General features: G+C 27.2%; 1 protein-coding gene and 1 non-coding gene across 2 annotated transcripts; both read left to right on the top strand.

Moving 5' to 3' along the window:
• The first annotated feature begins 8,789 nt into the window (after positions 1 to 8,789).
• Positions 8,790 to 12,064, top strand: LOC101261140 (B2 protein). The gene is made up of 5 exons (XM_004244591.5): positions 8,790 to 10,043; positions 10,794 to 10,894; positions 11,006 to 11,089; positions 11,499 to 11,609; positions 11,864 to 12,064. Exons 1-5 carry the CDS (start codon positions 9,398 to 9,400, stop codon positions 11,921 to 11,923), a joined length of 1,002 nt encoding a protein of 333 aa, XP_004244639.1. The 5' UTR covers positions 8,790 to 9,397; the 3' UTR covers positions 11,924 to 12,064.
• A 1,919-nt stretch (positions 12,065 to 13,983) lies between these two features.
• On the top strand, positions 13,984 to 14,055 carry TRNAC-GCA (transfer RNA cysteine (anticodon GCA)). The gene has a single exon. It is a non-coding gene; the product is annotated as a tRNA-Cys (tRNA).
• Positions 14,056 to 17,211: the final 3,156 nt, after the last annotated feature.

Genomic DNA, 17,211 nt, shown 5'->3' with positions numbered 1-17,211 from the left:
AAACATGTGTTTGGTTTAAAGTTATATATAATGCTTCGAAAAAAGTGTGAGGGTAGTTTTGTCAATTTGACATAATATATAAATATTTCTTTTAACTCGTCGTAATTAATAATATTTATATAAGTAGACATATAAATTTTACATAATATAATGCAATTGATTTTATGCAAATTGTTGTATAAGAAGCCACTGAGGATGTTACACATTCAGAGTTTGTATGTAAGTTTAAGTTTTTGTTTATGTACGTCAAAAAATTAGAGGGTTAAAAGAGTTTAGGGTCGGAGCCAGCCTTCTATTGGGGGTTCGACTCCCTTCGACAGAAAATTTTACTATTATACATGGTTAAAATTATATTTTATATACATATAATAGATGTTGAACCTCCTTCGATGAGTTTATGTGTTTAGTTCTTCAGATATTGAATCACCTTATTAAAAATTCTAGCTCTGTTGCTGAAAGAGTTATATATAAGCTTACGTTTATGTGTTATATATCTATTAATTTTGATGAACAAAATAGGGTGAATCCATCGACGTCTACTTAAACTTATAAATAAATTTTATTCAATATTCATATTATAATATATTTCAATTTAAACATTTAAATACATAATAAAATGTTAAACAGCTTCGACTCATATTTTAGAAAAAATTATGCATGCATTTTCAAGTGTCATGACATAAATAACTTACATAATTAAATATAACATATCCTTTTAATTATATGAACCAACATCAATTAAGACACGTTCTAAAGATTTACAACTTGTTAGATGAATGTTCCTACCATTCGTGGTGGTCCAGTAGTTTGAGCTTGATATTTTCATGTCGATAGTCTCAAGTTCGAAGTTCCTTGTCAGCAAAAGTAAGAAGTTTATCTTCTGAATCGAGCTCGTCACTTCAGCCTTTTGTCACTTTTGATATATCATGAAAAAATAATTATTTTTTTCATACTTCACCTTCATCATTAAATACTTATTTTTAAATTACTTTTACAAACCTAATATTAAACATCATTTTATAAAAAAAAAATAATAATAAAATACTTATATTAATAATTATTTTCGTAATGAATGTATAAGTCAAATCGTGATAAATAATACACATATGTTTAAGTGTTCGATAAAAAACATAAACCAGCTTAAGTGAATACTTGTAACTTTTGTAAAGGTATTTTTTTTTTCATTAAGAGAAAATGGATAAAGAATAAAAAGAAACCAATAAAATTACGTTTAAATGCGTTCTTGTCTACTGTTTGCTCCTCTTTTGTTTCATAATAATAAAAATATTATTTTTTATATAATAATACCTAACTTTACAGATTGACACCTGTATTTCAATTTATATTGAGTATATTTATGTAAAGACAATCATGGGCAAATAGGAATATTTACTAGTCAAGTGGATATTTATTTAACCCTCTTAATATTTTGTCTACATAAGCAAATGATGATTATTGGAAGTTAAAGGAAAAAATAATAATTGAGTGGCATACATTATATATCCCTAGGATTAGATTAAAATGGAGAGTCTATCAAAAGTAATATTTTTATTTTACACATAAAAGTAACAAAAATCATGTACGTTAAATATATTATTATTATTAGATTAAATATTAAATATTCTTTATTTTACAAATAATTTGAATCAAAAATAATAGATTCAGTTAAATCTGACTTTGGCATAGGTTTAGCTTGCCACTTATTAACTAGCAATGAATTTTAAAAATTTTAAAGTAGCAGATGATGACACAAGGCATGACGTATAAACCATGGCTTCAATGTTTAATATATTATATTTATTTAGTGGTGTTTCTTTTTGTTGTAAACATTAAACTTTTAGTACAAAAAAATAGAGTTAATTATATTATGTTAACAAATAACAGGACAGTTTCATGCTACTTTATTACTATGCCATATGCATCTTTCTCTTGACCAATATTATTAGTTGGAGTATCTTTTTCTTTAATTTGTTTTAGAGGTTAGATGAGGATCTAGAGTGGGAGTAGGAAGCAAAATTGACTGATTTTCTTGATTATTATTTTTTAGTGTTCAATGAGTAAGTAAATAAAAGAAAATATTATTTTAAAAAATATTTATATATAATCTGACAAAATATTATACGAATTAATAAAGTGCTGAATAAGAAGCGGGAGTGGAATAAGAAGTGGTGAGGAGTGAGAATGAGATGATCAAGAAATGAGAGTTGGGGGACATAGATGAAAAGGAAATTTATAAAATTTTATTTCTTTGAAATTATTTCATATCTCGCATAACTATAACAATAATTGTGTGAAACTTCGTCTTATCTAACAAGTTAATGAGATCCAAAATACAGAATTCGAACATACGAAATTGGATCCACCTATTTGTGAGACAAAAATAAGCCTCACATGATTAGAATCTTATCTATCCTTTCTTATATATATATTTTAACAACGATATTCATTGTTTCAGTATAATGTTGTCACGATCCAAATTCATGACACATACTATTCAATTGGACTCAATATAACAAGCCTTGTGGATTTGTCTTTAGTTCTACGTCATTATAAAATTAATTTAAGCACATATAAAATTAATATTATGTCATGTAAAATCTTTCACTTTTTTTTATATAAAATTTATTTATGATCTGATATATCCCCATCTTTAATAATTTATTAGTTCTTTCCCTTACCTAGCCCTCTATTATGAGCGTCATGATTTTGTGCATACTTCGATTATTTTGTCATATACTTATTAGTAAGGTACCTTTTATTAACCCGAATATCGAATAATAATTTTTGGTCCAGTAACTTTTATATATTAAAAAGATGTTTCTCCTAGAATTTGAATTCTAATTTTTAATTAATTTATCAATTATTAGATCACATCTCGACCCAAAAAAGAAAAACTTCTACATAAGATCTTTACACTTTCCTATTACATTAAGTTAATATAAATAAGCATCCAATTATATCTTTATCATAAATATATAAAGTTAAATTAAAATTTGTAAGAAATAAAATAAAATTGATCTATGGTTTTTGCTCACTTGGACTACATAATTGTAGATCACACCTGACTAATGTTTGGATTATCTTATGGGCTTTAAAATTGGGCTTCCCAAAGTCCACTTTTGCTTCGGCCCATACTACTATTGTGTTTGTAAGGAAATATAAGGAGATAATTGTATAGAAGCTATCGTTTGATTTATTTGTGTTCCATAGCAAATTGTTTTTCAGTCATTCTCTCCCTCATATTCTTACTCGCCACTCTCCCTCTCTCGCTCGCTTCCTGTGCTCGCCTCTCTCGCTTTATACAATAGAATTGTATAAATTGTGTTTCTAATTGTATAAAGTAAGGAAAAATTGTATATACACATGCAAATACATATATTTTCGTCCTATACACTTATAATTATACAATAAAAGTACTCCCCTACCCAATTCTCTTTTGTCTTTCTCTCTTTCTCATTTTATACAATTCAAATTGTATATAGTTTCTCTCTTTCTCATTTTATAAAATTTGATTCAACTGTATATTCCCTGCCCAAGTCTCTTTTGTCTTTCTCTCTTTCTCATTTTATACAATTCAATTCTGTCTTTCTCGCTTTCTCGTTTTATACAATTCAATTCTGTCTTTCTCGTTTTATACAATTCAAATTGTATATAATTTCTCTCTTTTTCATTTTATACAATTCGCTTCAATTGTATATGTATATCAAATTACACATATATAAGTTTATGGAGTGTAATTATGAAAAAATTGATATAATATACAAATATAAATTTTATGTTTGCAATATGTGAAAGTTGTCCAAATATTAACCTTTTAATGTGCAAGAAAAAAAATTTACAAGAGAAAAATCGTATCGATTTGATCCAAACAGATAATATCATGTCATTATTATAAGTATTTGGATTGAATTAGCACAACAAATAATATCTAATAGAATTAACAATTTAGTAATGGCGTGAGATTGAACATAATGTTTTTGCATCATCTAAAACTGATTTATTATCTCTAATTATAGCTTTCAAGATGCATCGTGCATAGATTTACATACACCAATAAAGAAGAAGTGTCCATTAGATCATGATTCATGTAAAATTTAGTTTGAGAAAAAAATTGTGAAATTAGTGAATAAAATTTCATATTAATATTTAAACCAAAAGAAGAAGTTACTTATATAAGGATAAGGATCTGAAAAATATCTTAATTTTGGTCGAATTTGTTATTGCGATACTAAACTTTTATGAAGATCTATTATCTCTTTTAACTATTTAATAGTGTATTTATTACCCGTAAACTATTTAATAATTTATTTTAAAGGTATATATATGTCCACATGGACATTTGCCATTTATAATTTGACAATTTTTTTTATATCCACATGAGCAAATATATATGTTTAAAATAGAATATTAAATAATTTGAAGATAATAGGTCCTCATAAAAATTCAATATCACAATAATAAATTCAACCAAAATTAAAATATTTTTTAGACTCTTATCCCTAATATATAATAAATTGTCAATGATGCAAAATCTTTTTTTCCATAAAAAAATTAAACTAATTTAATTTAAACGGTTAATACCCTATCATGTTAATCGTTTAAAAAGAAAAACTTGGAAGTAAACTTTGGGTTGACTGTATCCACATGAATTAACATGTCTAAGTTCATCCTTTGCAGATAACTAAAATTTACTCGTATCACATATTTACATCAATTTAATATATATTATGTATCTAAATTTATAGTTTATTTTACTTTAATTCAATTAATAAACTATATTTTAATTTATTAAATTACATAATAATAAAAATTAAATTAGTTTTTCTCTTACGGATTATTGAAGCTTAACTTAGCAACTAAGTAAAACAATAAATAAACAAATAAATACATATAAATGGATAAATAAGGAATATGACCTCACCCATTTGCTTTTTTCTTAATTTTGAAGCCCAACCTAATAGAATAAATATGATCTTCTAGATGGATGTTAGAGAATATGTGAATAATATAACATATTTGCTCAATTGTTTGAAAAATAAAATATTCTTTTTGGAAAAAATGGTTATTTTAAAAAGTTGAGTTATTGAAGTGATATATATATAGGATATGTGAATAGTATAACTTATTTGGTCAATTGTTTGAAAAATAAAATATTCTTTTTGGAAAAAATGGTTATTTTAAAAAGTTGAGTTATTGAAGTGTTTGATATATATATATATACACACATACTGGTTTTCAGAAGCATAAAGAGTAGCATTTTCCAAGAAATAAATTTAAAATCTTAATTAAGCATAAATTAATATTATTATATTAATAAAAAAATTATTCAAATTTATTAATTAAAATATAATTGATTATGTTAAATAGTATTTTTAAAATATATTTTACTTTTTTCTTCTAACTAAACATATTCTGAAATCCATCATATTGTGGTTCTCTTCTAATTATCTCTTAATTGTCACCTAACCCTTAATTGACATTAAGTTCAACTCTTACAAAGCTAATTTCAAACACTAAGTTCTTTCGACTAACAATTATTTTCACGCAAACTTACTTAATTTTTATTTTCAACTCAAAAGTCCATAATTATTTTTTGGGAAAATGTATAAGTACCCCTCAATTTATGTCCGAAATCCTAAAGACACACTTATACTATACTAAAGTCCTATTATCCTCCTAAATTTATTTTATGAGTAATTTTTACCCCTTTTCGACCTAACCTAAGTATAACCTCACAAATCTTAGAAGAAATTACAAAAAAATCTCTACACCAATTGTTTGATCACATAGAAATTTCAAAAAATAAAATAAAATAGTTTGATGGTATAATTTAACTACTTATACATACATTAATTATTTTAATAATGACGTTTTGATTTAGTTTTTTCTTTTTCCTCTCTTGAGAATGAGTACATCAAAACTCAACTTTAATGTCTTTTTCTTCTAAACCGTGTTTTTGTGTCACCATTCACTCTTTTGATTAGCTCACCTAAAATCACTACTTCCTTCCTTTTGTTTTCATCAAAATTTCTTCTATTTTTCCTTTTTCAACAAATATACTTTTAGTTGTTTTGTAATATGTTTTTATATTGATAATATTTTTAAAAAGATGAATGCATATGATATTTTAGATAAATTTTGTATTTGAATAAGAGAAAACATAAATAATTTTATAAATTATATCACAAATATACTTATTACGCATGTTTTTAAGTTTGATAATAATATAATTCAAAGGGAAAACATTTGTTAGATATATTGGGCTACATAGGTTTAGAATATGAAAAAAAAATTATTTTGCACTAGACAAGAAAGAGAAAAAGGAAAAAATAAAATCAATTATGATATCACGAGATAAAATGAATTTGAATCTAATTCTGCTGACATACTTTGAATGGGAGCAACGTCGCGGCGACTCAATTAAAAAAAGATAAAAAAAATTTGGTTAGTTGAATTTTTAAAAAGGGTAAAGGGGTTAAAAGTGGTAAGAGGGGGTTAAAGGGAAAAGGGAGTCGCCACCTAATTTTTAGGAAAACTAGGAAACTGATTAACTAATTAACCTAAAAGAAATGCCTACGAAACCAATTTGATTCTAGGTAAGGGGTTCAAGTTATTCCGAAGGGATCCTTCGAAATCCACAACTGTGGTTCCCGACTGAGTTCATTTTTTCAAATTGAGGAGATAACAATAATATACCAATAATATAATATACAATAAACAATGATAATAAAATAAAACAACAACACGAGAAACGCCCTAAGGTTTGCCTAGCATCGATATATACAAAATATTGAATTGTAAAATATAATTCGAACTCCTTTCGAATAACTTTAATGAAACAAGTCTTGGGTACCTATAAACACGCTTAGTAAATGCGTTAGTAATAAATAAAAATGAATAAAATTGAATATATGAAATAATAAAATAAAAATCCATCTTACTAACATGGGAGACCTTAGAAATCGACGGTAATTTCTTCATCGGCCCTTTTAACAATTTAACAAACAAGTTATATGAACTTAAACTAAAAATTTCCGTCTTTTAATATTGGGGAGGCCTCCAAAATTGACGGAGAGTTTTTTCATTGGCCAATTAACAAATATATTTAATATAACCTGAACATCAACAAAACATAACAAACTTATCCCAAGAGAATATGGAAAACAATAACCAAACTAAAACAACATAATTAGAAATGGAAATAACAATGACGTAATATATAAAAATTAAAAATAACATTAAAATAGAATAATAACAAAAACCTAAAAAGTTAAGATAGCAAATAGTTGACTAACAATTTTAAAATAATAATAATAATAAATAAATAAACATCAAACCGTAAAATAATGCTAATATTAAAACTACAATTAATACAAATATTAATTGACTTTTAGAACTACATTAAACTAAAAAAGAAGACGATTCCACCTCCTCAACTCGAAAAATCACAAAAACACTTAAAATTTTTTGAACTATGGGAACCAAGAATTCTCAAAATTTTATGAGTATTTTTTGTTTTCCCTTCCAAATCCTCCCTTAAAAATAGTGAATAAAGTGGGTTTATATAGAAACCCAAAAATCCTCAAAAAGGATGAAATACCGATGTGGGACAGTTGCAAAATTGAAAATTATTTGAGAAAAGATGTGAGAAAAGATGTGAGAAAAGCATATTTTATTTTATTTTTTATTATTATTTATTTTTTATATTTGACTCAAAATGTATTAATTTTAAAACCATCAAACCAAAATTTGGTGTCAACAAATTCACTCTCAATAATTAGCATATATAAATAAGAATTCTTCAAATTTATATAAAAAAATCAATTGTCAATCATTTTCGATACGTCTTCTTAACAAATGGGAGAAGAAAAAGAAGGACTTTATAAAACAAATCATGAGTTAAGTGATGTTCTTATTTTTAAAAGTAAATTTGGCAGCTATTAGATCAAAGTGAACAATACATCAATTTATTTGAAGCTACCGATAATAATTTATGTAAAGGCACATGTTAGTATTTATATGTACACTTATTTAACATGATTAATAATTATTAAAAAGAAGTTATTATTCATTACTTCCTCCATTTCATATTAATTTAATTTTTTAAGTGTTTCACACTCTTTAAGAAAAATAGATTAAATTATAAATTGAATTTACTTTTTTATTTTTATTCTTATTAATTATTGTCAAATTTATAATTAAAAAAACTAAATATTAATTAATCACTAATTTCAATACTAACTAATGAATGATAAAATTGAAAGAAACTCTAAAAAATAGTCTTGAAAATTGAACAAGTAAAATAATTTGAAAAATGAAAAATGCCTCAAAAATTAAGTTAATATGAAATTGAGATATCCCAAAATGACCCGATACACCGCTCAACATCTTTTGATGCATCGCGCCTTGATTTCAAATACATCACATAACATTCCGTACATCGCGTACATTTTGATATATCACGTAAAGTTATGTATCCGAGAATAGGAGAGAGTAGTGATTTTTCAGGTTATTTTAAAGTAAAATAAGTTGTGTATTTAAGTAATTTTTTCTTAAATACAAGTCATATAAACATTGAAAAATGAATAGTGTACATGAGTAAGGGCAAAATAGAGACAAAATTATAAATTGTTCATTGTTTTTATAAACTAGACAAGTATTGTTAAACATTTCAAAATAATACCGTAAATAAATAAAGATGGACAAAAAGAAGTATAGTGTAATTTTCTTTTTTAGTTTCTCACTCGGTGTTTGAAGCCTATATTAAAGCCCTCAATTACTTTCATATCGCACACTATAAAGTTTATTCGGGATAACACTACTAATAAAATTTTCAGATGCACAATATAGAGCCATTTAAGGTATTAACACTCCAATAAATTTTTTTCGATATTAACTCAAACTCGAAATCTCTAATTAAAAAATTAACGACCCCATTACTACGATTTGACCCGACTAAGTTTTTCCACTCCTAATTCCTCTCATTTCTACGAAATTTCTCTCTACCGCGTTTACTCACTCCACCCTTCTTTATAAAACCCAACCACTAGTCTTGAGTTTTTTGTAACAAAAGAATCTCTTCTTTGAGCCTTGTTCATCTGTAAATTTCACTCTTTTAGTCCAAAATTGAATCCTTTGAGACAAATTATCATCTGGGGTTTAGTAAAATAGCCTTATCCATTGTTGTTTGAGTCCAAAATTGAATCTTTACAGAGAAATTATCATCTGGGGTTAAGTAAAATAGCCTTTTCCATTGTTGTTTGAGTCCAAAATTGAATCTTTACAGAGAAATTATCGTCTGGGGTATACTGAAATAGCCTTTTCTGTTGTTGTTTTAGGCCAAGATTCAATCTTTGTAGAAAAAAAAATCATCTAGGGTTTAGCAAAAGAGGAAAAAATGGAGAACAATCAGTCATCTTTCTACCAATTCAGTGATAATCTTCGTTTACAGACAAACAACTTAGTAAATTTGTCTTCAAATGATTCAATTTGGAGTAACAATTATGTATCTAAAAGGCCTGAAGAAAGGAGAAACTTTGATATCAGAGTAGGTGGTATGATTAACTCTGTTACTTCTTTAAATCCATCAAAAAATTTGAATTCAGATTACAATCTTTTTAGTAATGATGGTTGGAAGATTGCTGACATGACGGCGGCGGCAGCGGCAGCTGGTGGTGGCTCAGCCGTGAAAGGTGGTGGTGGGGTTGGTTTAAATGGTGGATTTAATAAAGGGGTTTACACAAACCCTATGAATTTTAGCAATATTATGGTGAACTCAAAAGGGGTTAATAACAACAAGAGAAATGGGAAAAATGGTGTTTTTGAGGATGATTACGGATTTGTGAATAAATTTGGAAAGAAAAATAACAAGATTAATAGAGAGAGTAATAAGGATTTGGGTGCTAATAATAGCAGTAGTGAGAATAAAAAGTTCAAGACTTTGCCAGCATCAGAATCTTTACCAAAAAATGAAACTGTTGGTGGATATATTTTTGTTTGCAACAATGATACTATGCATGAGAATCTCAAAAGGGAGCTCTTTGGTGAGTTTTCTCAATCTTTTGTGTTTTAGTTATCGCATTATTTCGTTGTGCTTTTCGTATTAATTGACCTGTTTCCTCTACTGCCGTAATTACTTTGATATTTGTTGCATTTGAGCCGAGTTTCTTTAAGAAACTGCATCTCTACTCTATGAGGTAAGGGTAAGGTTTGCACATGCTATTGTCTCAGACTTCACTTGTGGGATGTGGGATTACACGGGATATGTTTGTTGTTGTTGTTTTGAGCTTTTACAGTCATATCCCTTTATAACAGTTCTCCTTTTACTATAACAAGCTTTTGCTAGCCAAAAATATTAAGACGAACATGTAGTTATAGAGAGGTTTGACTGTATTTCTAGATTGTTCTTAAATGTTATAATCAGTTGAACTTTGATGTTGTTGGTTAAAGACTTAAAGTAGTGGTATTTGGAAATGGCTCCAATAAGTTATGTTAATTGGATACTTTACTTGATTGAGTAAATGGACCTACATAGAATAGAATGGAATGATTAATTTAACCGATCCCAACTTTGCTTGATCTAGTAAATAGTTTAACTAAGATGAATCTCCGAATACTATAAATGGTGTGTAAATATGGGATTATATAGTCACCGTTAACTAATTTGAGATTAAGGTGTAATTGATCGATTTGTTGTCTTTGCATTAGACCATTCTAGTTATTCTTCAGCTCACACAACAAAAGAATAAGTAAAATCGGCAATTTTTCTGATCTCTGATCATGTTATATTTCAGGCTTGCCACCTCGTTACAGGGATTCAGTTCGCCAAATAACACCCGGTTTGCCTCTTTTCCTCTACAACTACTCAACTCACCAGCTTCACGGAATTTTTGAGGTTTGTATCTCTATTTTACCATGTCGTAAATCTCTCGAATTCGTTGGATTAGAATATATTCCTCTTTTGTTTGATTGGTCACTTAACTCAATAAATGGATTGGTTTTGTAGGCTGCAAGCTTCGGTGGGTCTAACATTGATCCTACAGCTTGGGAGGACAAGAAGAACGCTGGTGAATCGCGCTTTCCTGCTCAGGTAAGACAAGTTAAAGAAAACTGTCAGTTTTTTTTGCCGAATTTACTTCAGATATTTGAATGCCATTGTAAGGATTAAAATATCCCGTCACCTAAGAAAAGGGGCAGCCCTCTCCTGAAGGGCCGCACTTGAGGGGTGTGTGATGTAGACTGCCTACCCTGACGCAAGAATCAGTAGCTTGAACCCATGACTGGATTTTATCGTTGCTCCAAGGCTGCCCCTTCTAATAATAACTCGCCGCATATCATATTTGTTTCATTTACCAGATTACTTATGGACATATATCAAATTTAACTGAAAAATGAATTGAAATCAAACTGAATAAGGTTTCTGTTTGTTCATTGAGACCTATTACATTGGTCACAAAACGAATCGAGACTTATCATATTTATTTCATTTCCGTGTATAGGTGCGCGTCGTGACAAGGAAAATTTGTGAACCACTTGAAGAGGACTCATTCAGGCCAATTCTTCACCATTATGACGGTCCTAAGTTTCGCCTTGAACTAAACATTCCAGAGGTGATTATTATCTTCTTGAAAAGAAAAAAAATCGAACAAGAGATTGTTACTAGGTTGCTTGGACCCTCTAAAAATGTTGCCTCATCCGTGTCATATCCTCCTAACAATGCAACAGTTTCCGGAGGATCTGACATACACCTGACAATATTTTTCGAGACACCGAGCAACAGATGTAACTAGGCTCCATTTATATATTATAATGTGGATATGAGACATTTTGTTTTAACATGAAAATTATATTTTTGGTTTTGCAGGCCCTCTCTCTGCTGGACATATTTGCTGAGAAAAATATACTGAATAGTTTGTTAAATTGAAAAGTCTATTGTACATAGGCAATATATGTGATATATAGACAATATATAGCTCTTTTTAATTTGCAGATTAATAACTATTGTGTAATCCAACAGGTTTTGTTACATGTGGTAAAAGTTATGAGTAGTTAAATTTTGTTTTAAGTTTGTGCTCTGGATGTGTTTCTCTTTTTCTCTTTTTGCTTGAGATTAAATTCAGTTATCATTGTTAGACATAATTGATTAGTCAGAACAAACTCCAAAGTAAAATTAGAACATGCCTAAAGTCCTCTTTTTATTTTATTTTTCCACGGAGCTTATGTTGGAGCTTCGACAAAATTTGGATCGCGATCTATAGGGTTCATTCAGGGGTGATGTTCCACATAAAAGTTTCTCCAGATTGCAAGTTTGAGACTTCTGGTTAAGAATGAAACACTTTCATTATGCATCTTAACCTCGACAAAATTTGGATCGCGCTCTATAGGGTTTATTCGGGGGTGATGTTCATCACAAAATTTTCTCCAGGTCTCAAGTTCGAGACTTCTAATTAAGGGTAAAACACTTCCATTGGTGCATTATAACCTATGTTGATAAATGCCTAAAATTATCTTAATTCAGAACATAACGCGTAATACGTAGATCGAACATTTTCCCATGTTTCTAGAAGGAGTATTCAAAGAAAGTAGTTGGAAAGTAGCTAGCAGAATTGTTGAACTGTTTTTCTTACAAAATTGGAACAAGTTTGTTGATGAGTTATTAGTTGGGCACATCACTTTTGATTTAATCAACTTAATGTTTTTGGTAATATGTAAGCTTATCTTCTGGTGTCATATCATTATATATGAAAAACTCATTTTTCCTAACTTGTATAAAATAGATTTTAATTAAAGACATATATATATATATATATATAGTAACTCTTCATTTATTTAATATTTTTTCTATTTTAACTTGTCAGAATGAGTTTACATTTAAAAATACTTTTTAAAAAAATTGAGAATATTACAATCGAAAAAAAGAATGTTTTATCTCTTTAAATAATAAAACCTTTATATAAGATAAAACGGAGAAAGCATCAAAATTAATTTAAAATACTTTTTTCGATCAAGATTTGAAAAGACTAATTTTCTTCGTCTAGGGTAAAGAAAAAGTTATCTAGTAATGATAAATAAAATGATCGAAGCAACTTATGACATCATCAAAAGGATGTATATCTGTAGATCAATAAATTCTTTTTTGAATAGAACTACTTGAAAATAATACGAAAGAAAGATCGAATGATGAATTTATTGCTAAATGAATACAAATAAGAGCTGATTTTGACATCATCATAGAAGACTTGGTGTTTTCGTTGTGTGTTTCGATTAGTGTTAAAATTTGTATAAAAAGGTGATGGTTGTGAGCTCACCTAATCTAACTTTTAATTAAATTTGTAGAAATTCCAACTTACGACAAATCAATAATATTGACTTTGTCTCAAAAAAACTTTTTTCTTCTTCCTCTCTAGGGTGTAGGTTTAGCTTAATGTCGTAAAGTTCTTGTGTTATTTTTTCTCTTTGTTAATTGTGTCTCTATTTGTACAAGTCAATAGATACGTCTCAATTTCAAATAAGTAAGACTTTAATTTTTCTTCATAAGTGGAAATTCAGAAGATAGAGCAATCTAATATACTATTCTTTGTCATTTTAAAGCGAAGGACATTAATTATATTTTTATCCGTCTATTATTAAAAGTTTGATATATTTAAAAATTTTAAACAATTATTTAAATTGACCCTCATAGTTTAGTATCAAAAAGAAAATTTTATAGTTACACAAATGTTATAGCCATATAACTTAACGACATATCTTAAACATAAATTTCAAAAATCGTTTACTTCTATATTACATGCATCAGTTAATTACATCAAAATCAAATAATTTAATTTTATCGGTGTATAATTTCAAGTCAGGATGCATCATTTTAACCATAGTGACGAATATGTGTATAAAAGACAAATATCTAACATTTATTAATTTAAAATAAAAACCAGATACAAACAAATATTATTTATATAAATAAATGAACATTTCTACCAATAACTAGGGTCCATAGCTCAGTGGTAGAGCATTTGACTGCAGATCAAGAGGTCACCGGTTCGAACCCGGTTGGGCCCTTTTTTGTTTGTTTGTTTTTTTTTTTTTTAATTTTGATCTGTCTTAGTTTGTTAATTCTAAAAATGAAAAAGGGCCTAAAATACCTTTGAAGTATTGAAACTGGTATAAAATTGTCCTTCATCCACTTATTGGCTCCAAAATGCATTTTTCATCCACCTATTGGGTCCAAAATATCCTTGTCATCCACCTTTGGTTTCAAAATTGACCACCTTTTTAATTGTTTTAAAATTAAATTCTTTAAATACTTTTTATGACGTTCAACTTTTGGTTATAATTTAATTTATTAATATAATTTATAAACCAACCCACTACCCACTCATTACTAACTAAACCCCACCAAGTAATAATCCAACTATAATATAAAAATCGTCATAAACACTACTAAAGCACAATGAAATTATATATTCCTGAAAATGACATCCAAAATTATTCGAGTCTAAATCGAAGCCCTAATTAAATTTAGATTGAGTTGCTTATTTAGGAGGACACTTTTAATAGGATTGATTGAATTTAGAAATTTATGATTAAAGGTAAAGAAGTAATACATCTCGAATTAATTCATGATTTTCTTAAAACATAATTTTATAAATATTCATGATTTGTTTTAAAACCTTTAATATATTATTTTGAAAAAATATTACCTATGAAGTAACATCACATAATTGAGACGTAAGAATAATTAAGATGGACATAGTCTGACTTTTAAGTTTATCGATAATTTTTATTTAAACACTTGAATGTATGATAATTTACTTCTATAGATATTTTCGCCTCAAATTTTTAAAAACACTCAATTGGCAATAGCTTTTATGTTGTTGCATTAATAATGTGACGGGTTTATTAATTTGGAGAGGCTTAATTAGTAATGGGTGAGTAGTGGATTATTTTATAAATTATACTAATAAGTTAAATTATAGCAAATAGTTGAGCGCCACGTATTTAAAAAAATATTTAAATAATTTAAACATAAAACCGTTAAATAAGTGGTCAATTTTGAACCAAAAGGTGGATGACAAGGGTATTTTGAACCTAATATGTGGGTGGGAAGGGTATTTTGGAGCCAATAGGTGGATGGAGGGTAATTATACCATTTCCAATACTTTGAAGGTATTTTAGACCCTTTTTCGTTCTAAAAAAGACAACTTATTAAGTTATAGATTGATTATTCATACGTATTAAGTGAATTTTAAATATAAAATATAACTTTTTGGCCAAAAATTAATAAGTTTTATCGGATCTATAAGCCGAATTGTAACTCTACCCCTATTAACGAGTCCTTAATTCCATAATTTCACGTTTTTTCTCAGCTGAAACGGTAAAAATAATTGGAAATTTTTTCAAAAATAACAATATTTTATTTTTTAGTGGGACTTCCTAACAATAGTTTCATTATTTATTAAAAATCTCATTATTTTAGTTTATTAAAGGATTAGTTATGTTTTTATTTTATTTTGATTAATTTGAAAGAATACAAATAATTAATAACAGAGAAACTCATGGAACAAAAAAACTCAAAAAAGGTAAAAAAAGATTTTTAAATACAAATTAGTTACATTTTGAAAAGAACATAAATAGTCATCTTTCTGTCGAGCGTTTTTTTACTTTCTTTTTAAAAACATAAAAAGAAATTAAAATAATTTAGTTTGTCTTCCGAATCATTCATGTGATAACTTTCAAAGCTTCTTAATGTTGGATACGACATATTTAAAAAAAAAATTTAAAATTAACAACTATAAATTTATCGCATCCAGTGAATAATCGAAAAACGATCAGGTATGATTTGTTTATTTATTTGGATGAGATATTCGTTTATATCGAGTACAAGAGTGTTAGTTTTTTTCTGATTGTATCAATGAAATCTTTGTTAGTTTGTTCAGATATTTTGTATCCAAATTATGATGTATAACGAATGAAATTGCTATTTTAGTTTAGTACCTGTTTTTTCTATTTGAATACATACCATAATTTGTATCCCATTAAGTTAATGTCATATGTTGAATACAACAATATATGAATACAAAATTGAGATGAAAATGCAAAGTGAGATTGAATATAAAGTTGTGAATACAAAAGAAATGCTTTCTTTATTTGACATACAAAGTGACTTTGAAAGGTCAAATCAAACAAATACAACAATATATGAATTCAAAAGTGATACTAAATTACAATGTTATAAATACAAAGTGAGATTGAATATAAAGTTGTTAATATAAAAGCAATATTTTTTTCATTTGAAATACAAAGTGACTTTGTAAGGTAAAGTAGGCACATAAAATACAAAAGGTGTAGATTTACAATTAGATTGAACACAAAATAAAAGAGAAATACAAACTTGTTCACATAAAAATTGAGATTGAAATACAGAATGAAAATCCAATAAAATACAAAATTGTTAGCATACAGTTTGGATGAATACAAATTAAGAAGAAAATACAAACATGATTATATACTAGTTGAGATTGAATACACAAATAAACTGTTGAATCAGTCATTGTAGACACACGGATGCTTTCCCTAAATCTAAAATCCTAAAAGCAAATATAGATGTATTAAAAATCAAACAAAATAAACATAGGAATAAATTGTAGATTCTAATAAACCTGAAATATTAAAACGGAAGGAAAAAAAATTAAATTTTTTTATTTAATCGACTAAAAATCTGAGATACATAAATATTAGATGGATATGTAAACAAACTTGCATAAAAATAAAATAAAAATTGAAGAAAAATTTGTAATATGTACAATGCGAAATATAAATCATAAATGATGATATTGAAATCTGTAATATATAGAATCTGAAATATACACCATTATCAATGATTTTAAACAACAAAGTAAAATAAATATAAGTAAATAATGAAATTATCGTGCCAATCGAGAAATCTACTTGAATTAATTAATAGATTTTGTTTAACAGTAGAATTTTGAATTAAAAATATATTTCGATGAACAATTTGTGAGCACTTTGGAGAAAGAAAATTTGCAAACGTGAAAAAAGGGGTAAAAATGTGAAAGGTGGGTTAGAAACGTGAAGATGAAGAAGGAAGGTTAATGGGTATTTGTAACTGATTGGTTGGAATTGGATCCAACATAGGATTGTTTTCATAAAAAAAAGTTATTATTAAATATTAAAATCTGAGTACATATTATTTTC

Source organism: Solanum lycopersicum, chromosome 8, assembly GCF_036512215.1.
Source record: "Solanum lycopersicum chromosome 8, SLM_r2.1".
In the NCBI taxonomy this organism is placed as follows: domain Eukaryota; kingdom Viridiplantae; phylum Streptophyta; class Magnoliopsida; order Solanales; family Solanaceae; genus Solanum; species Solanum lycopersicum.
This window is presented reverse-complemented; position numbering and strand designations above follow the sequence as displayed.

What these genes read in the sequence shown, in the direction of transcription:
- LOC101261140 (XM_004244591.5), top strand. Translation starts at nt 9,398, where the DNA reads ATGGAGAACAATCAGTCATCTTTCTACCAATTCAGTGATAATCTTCGT. An exon ending in TCTCAAAAGGGAGCTCTTTG is followed by an intron (nt 10,044 to 10,793) that starts GTGAGTTTTCTC and finishes GTTATATTTCAG; the next exon opens with GCTTGCCACCTCGTTACAGG. An exon ending in TTGAACTAAACATTCCAGAG is followed by an intron (nt 11,610 to 11,863) that starts GTGATTATTATC and finishes TTGGTTTTGCAG; the next exon opens with GCCCTCTCTCTGCTGGACAT.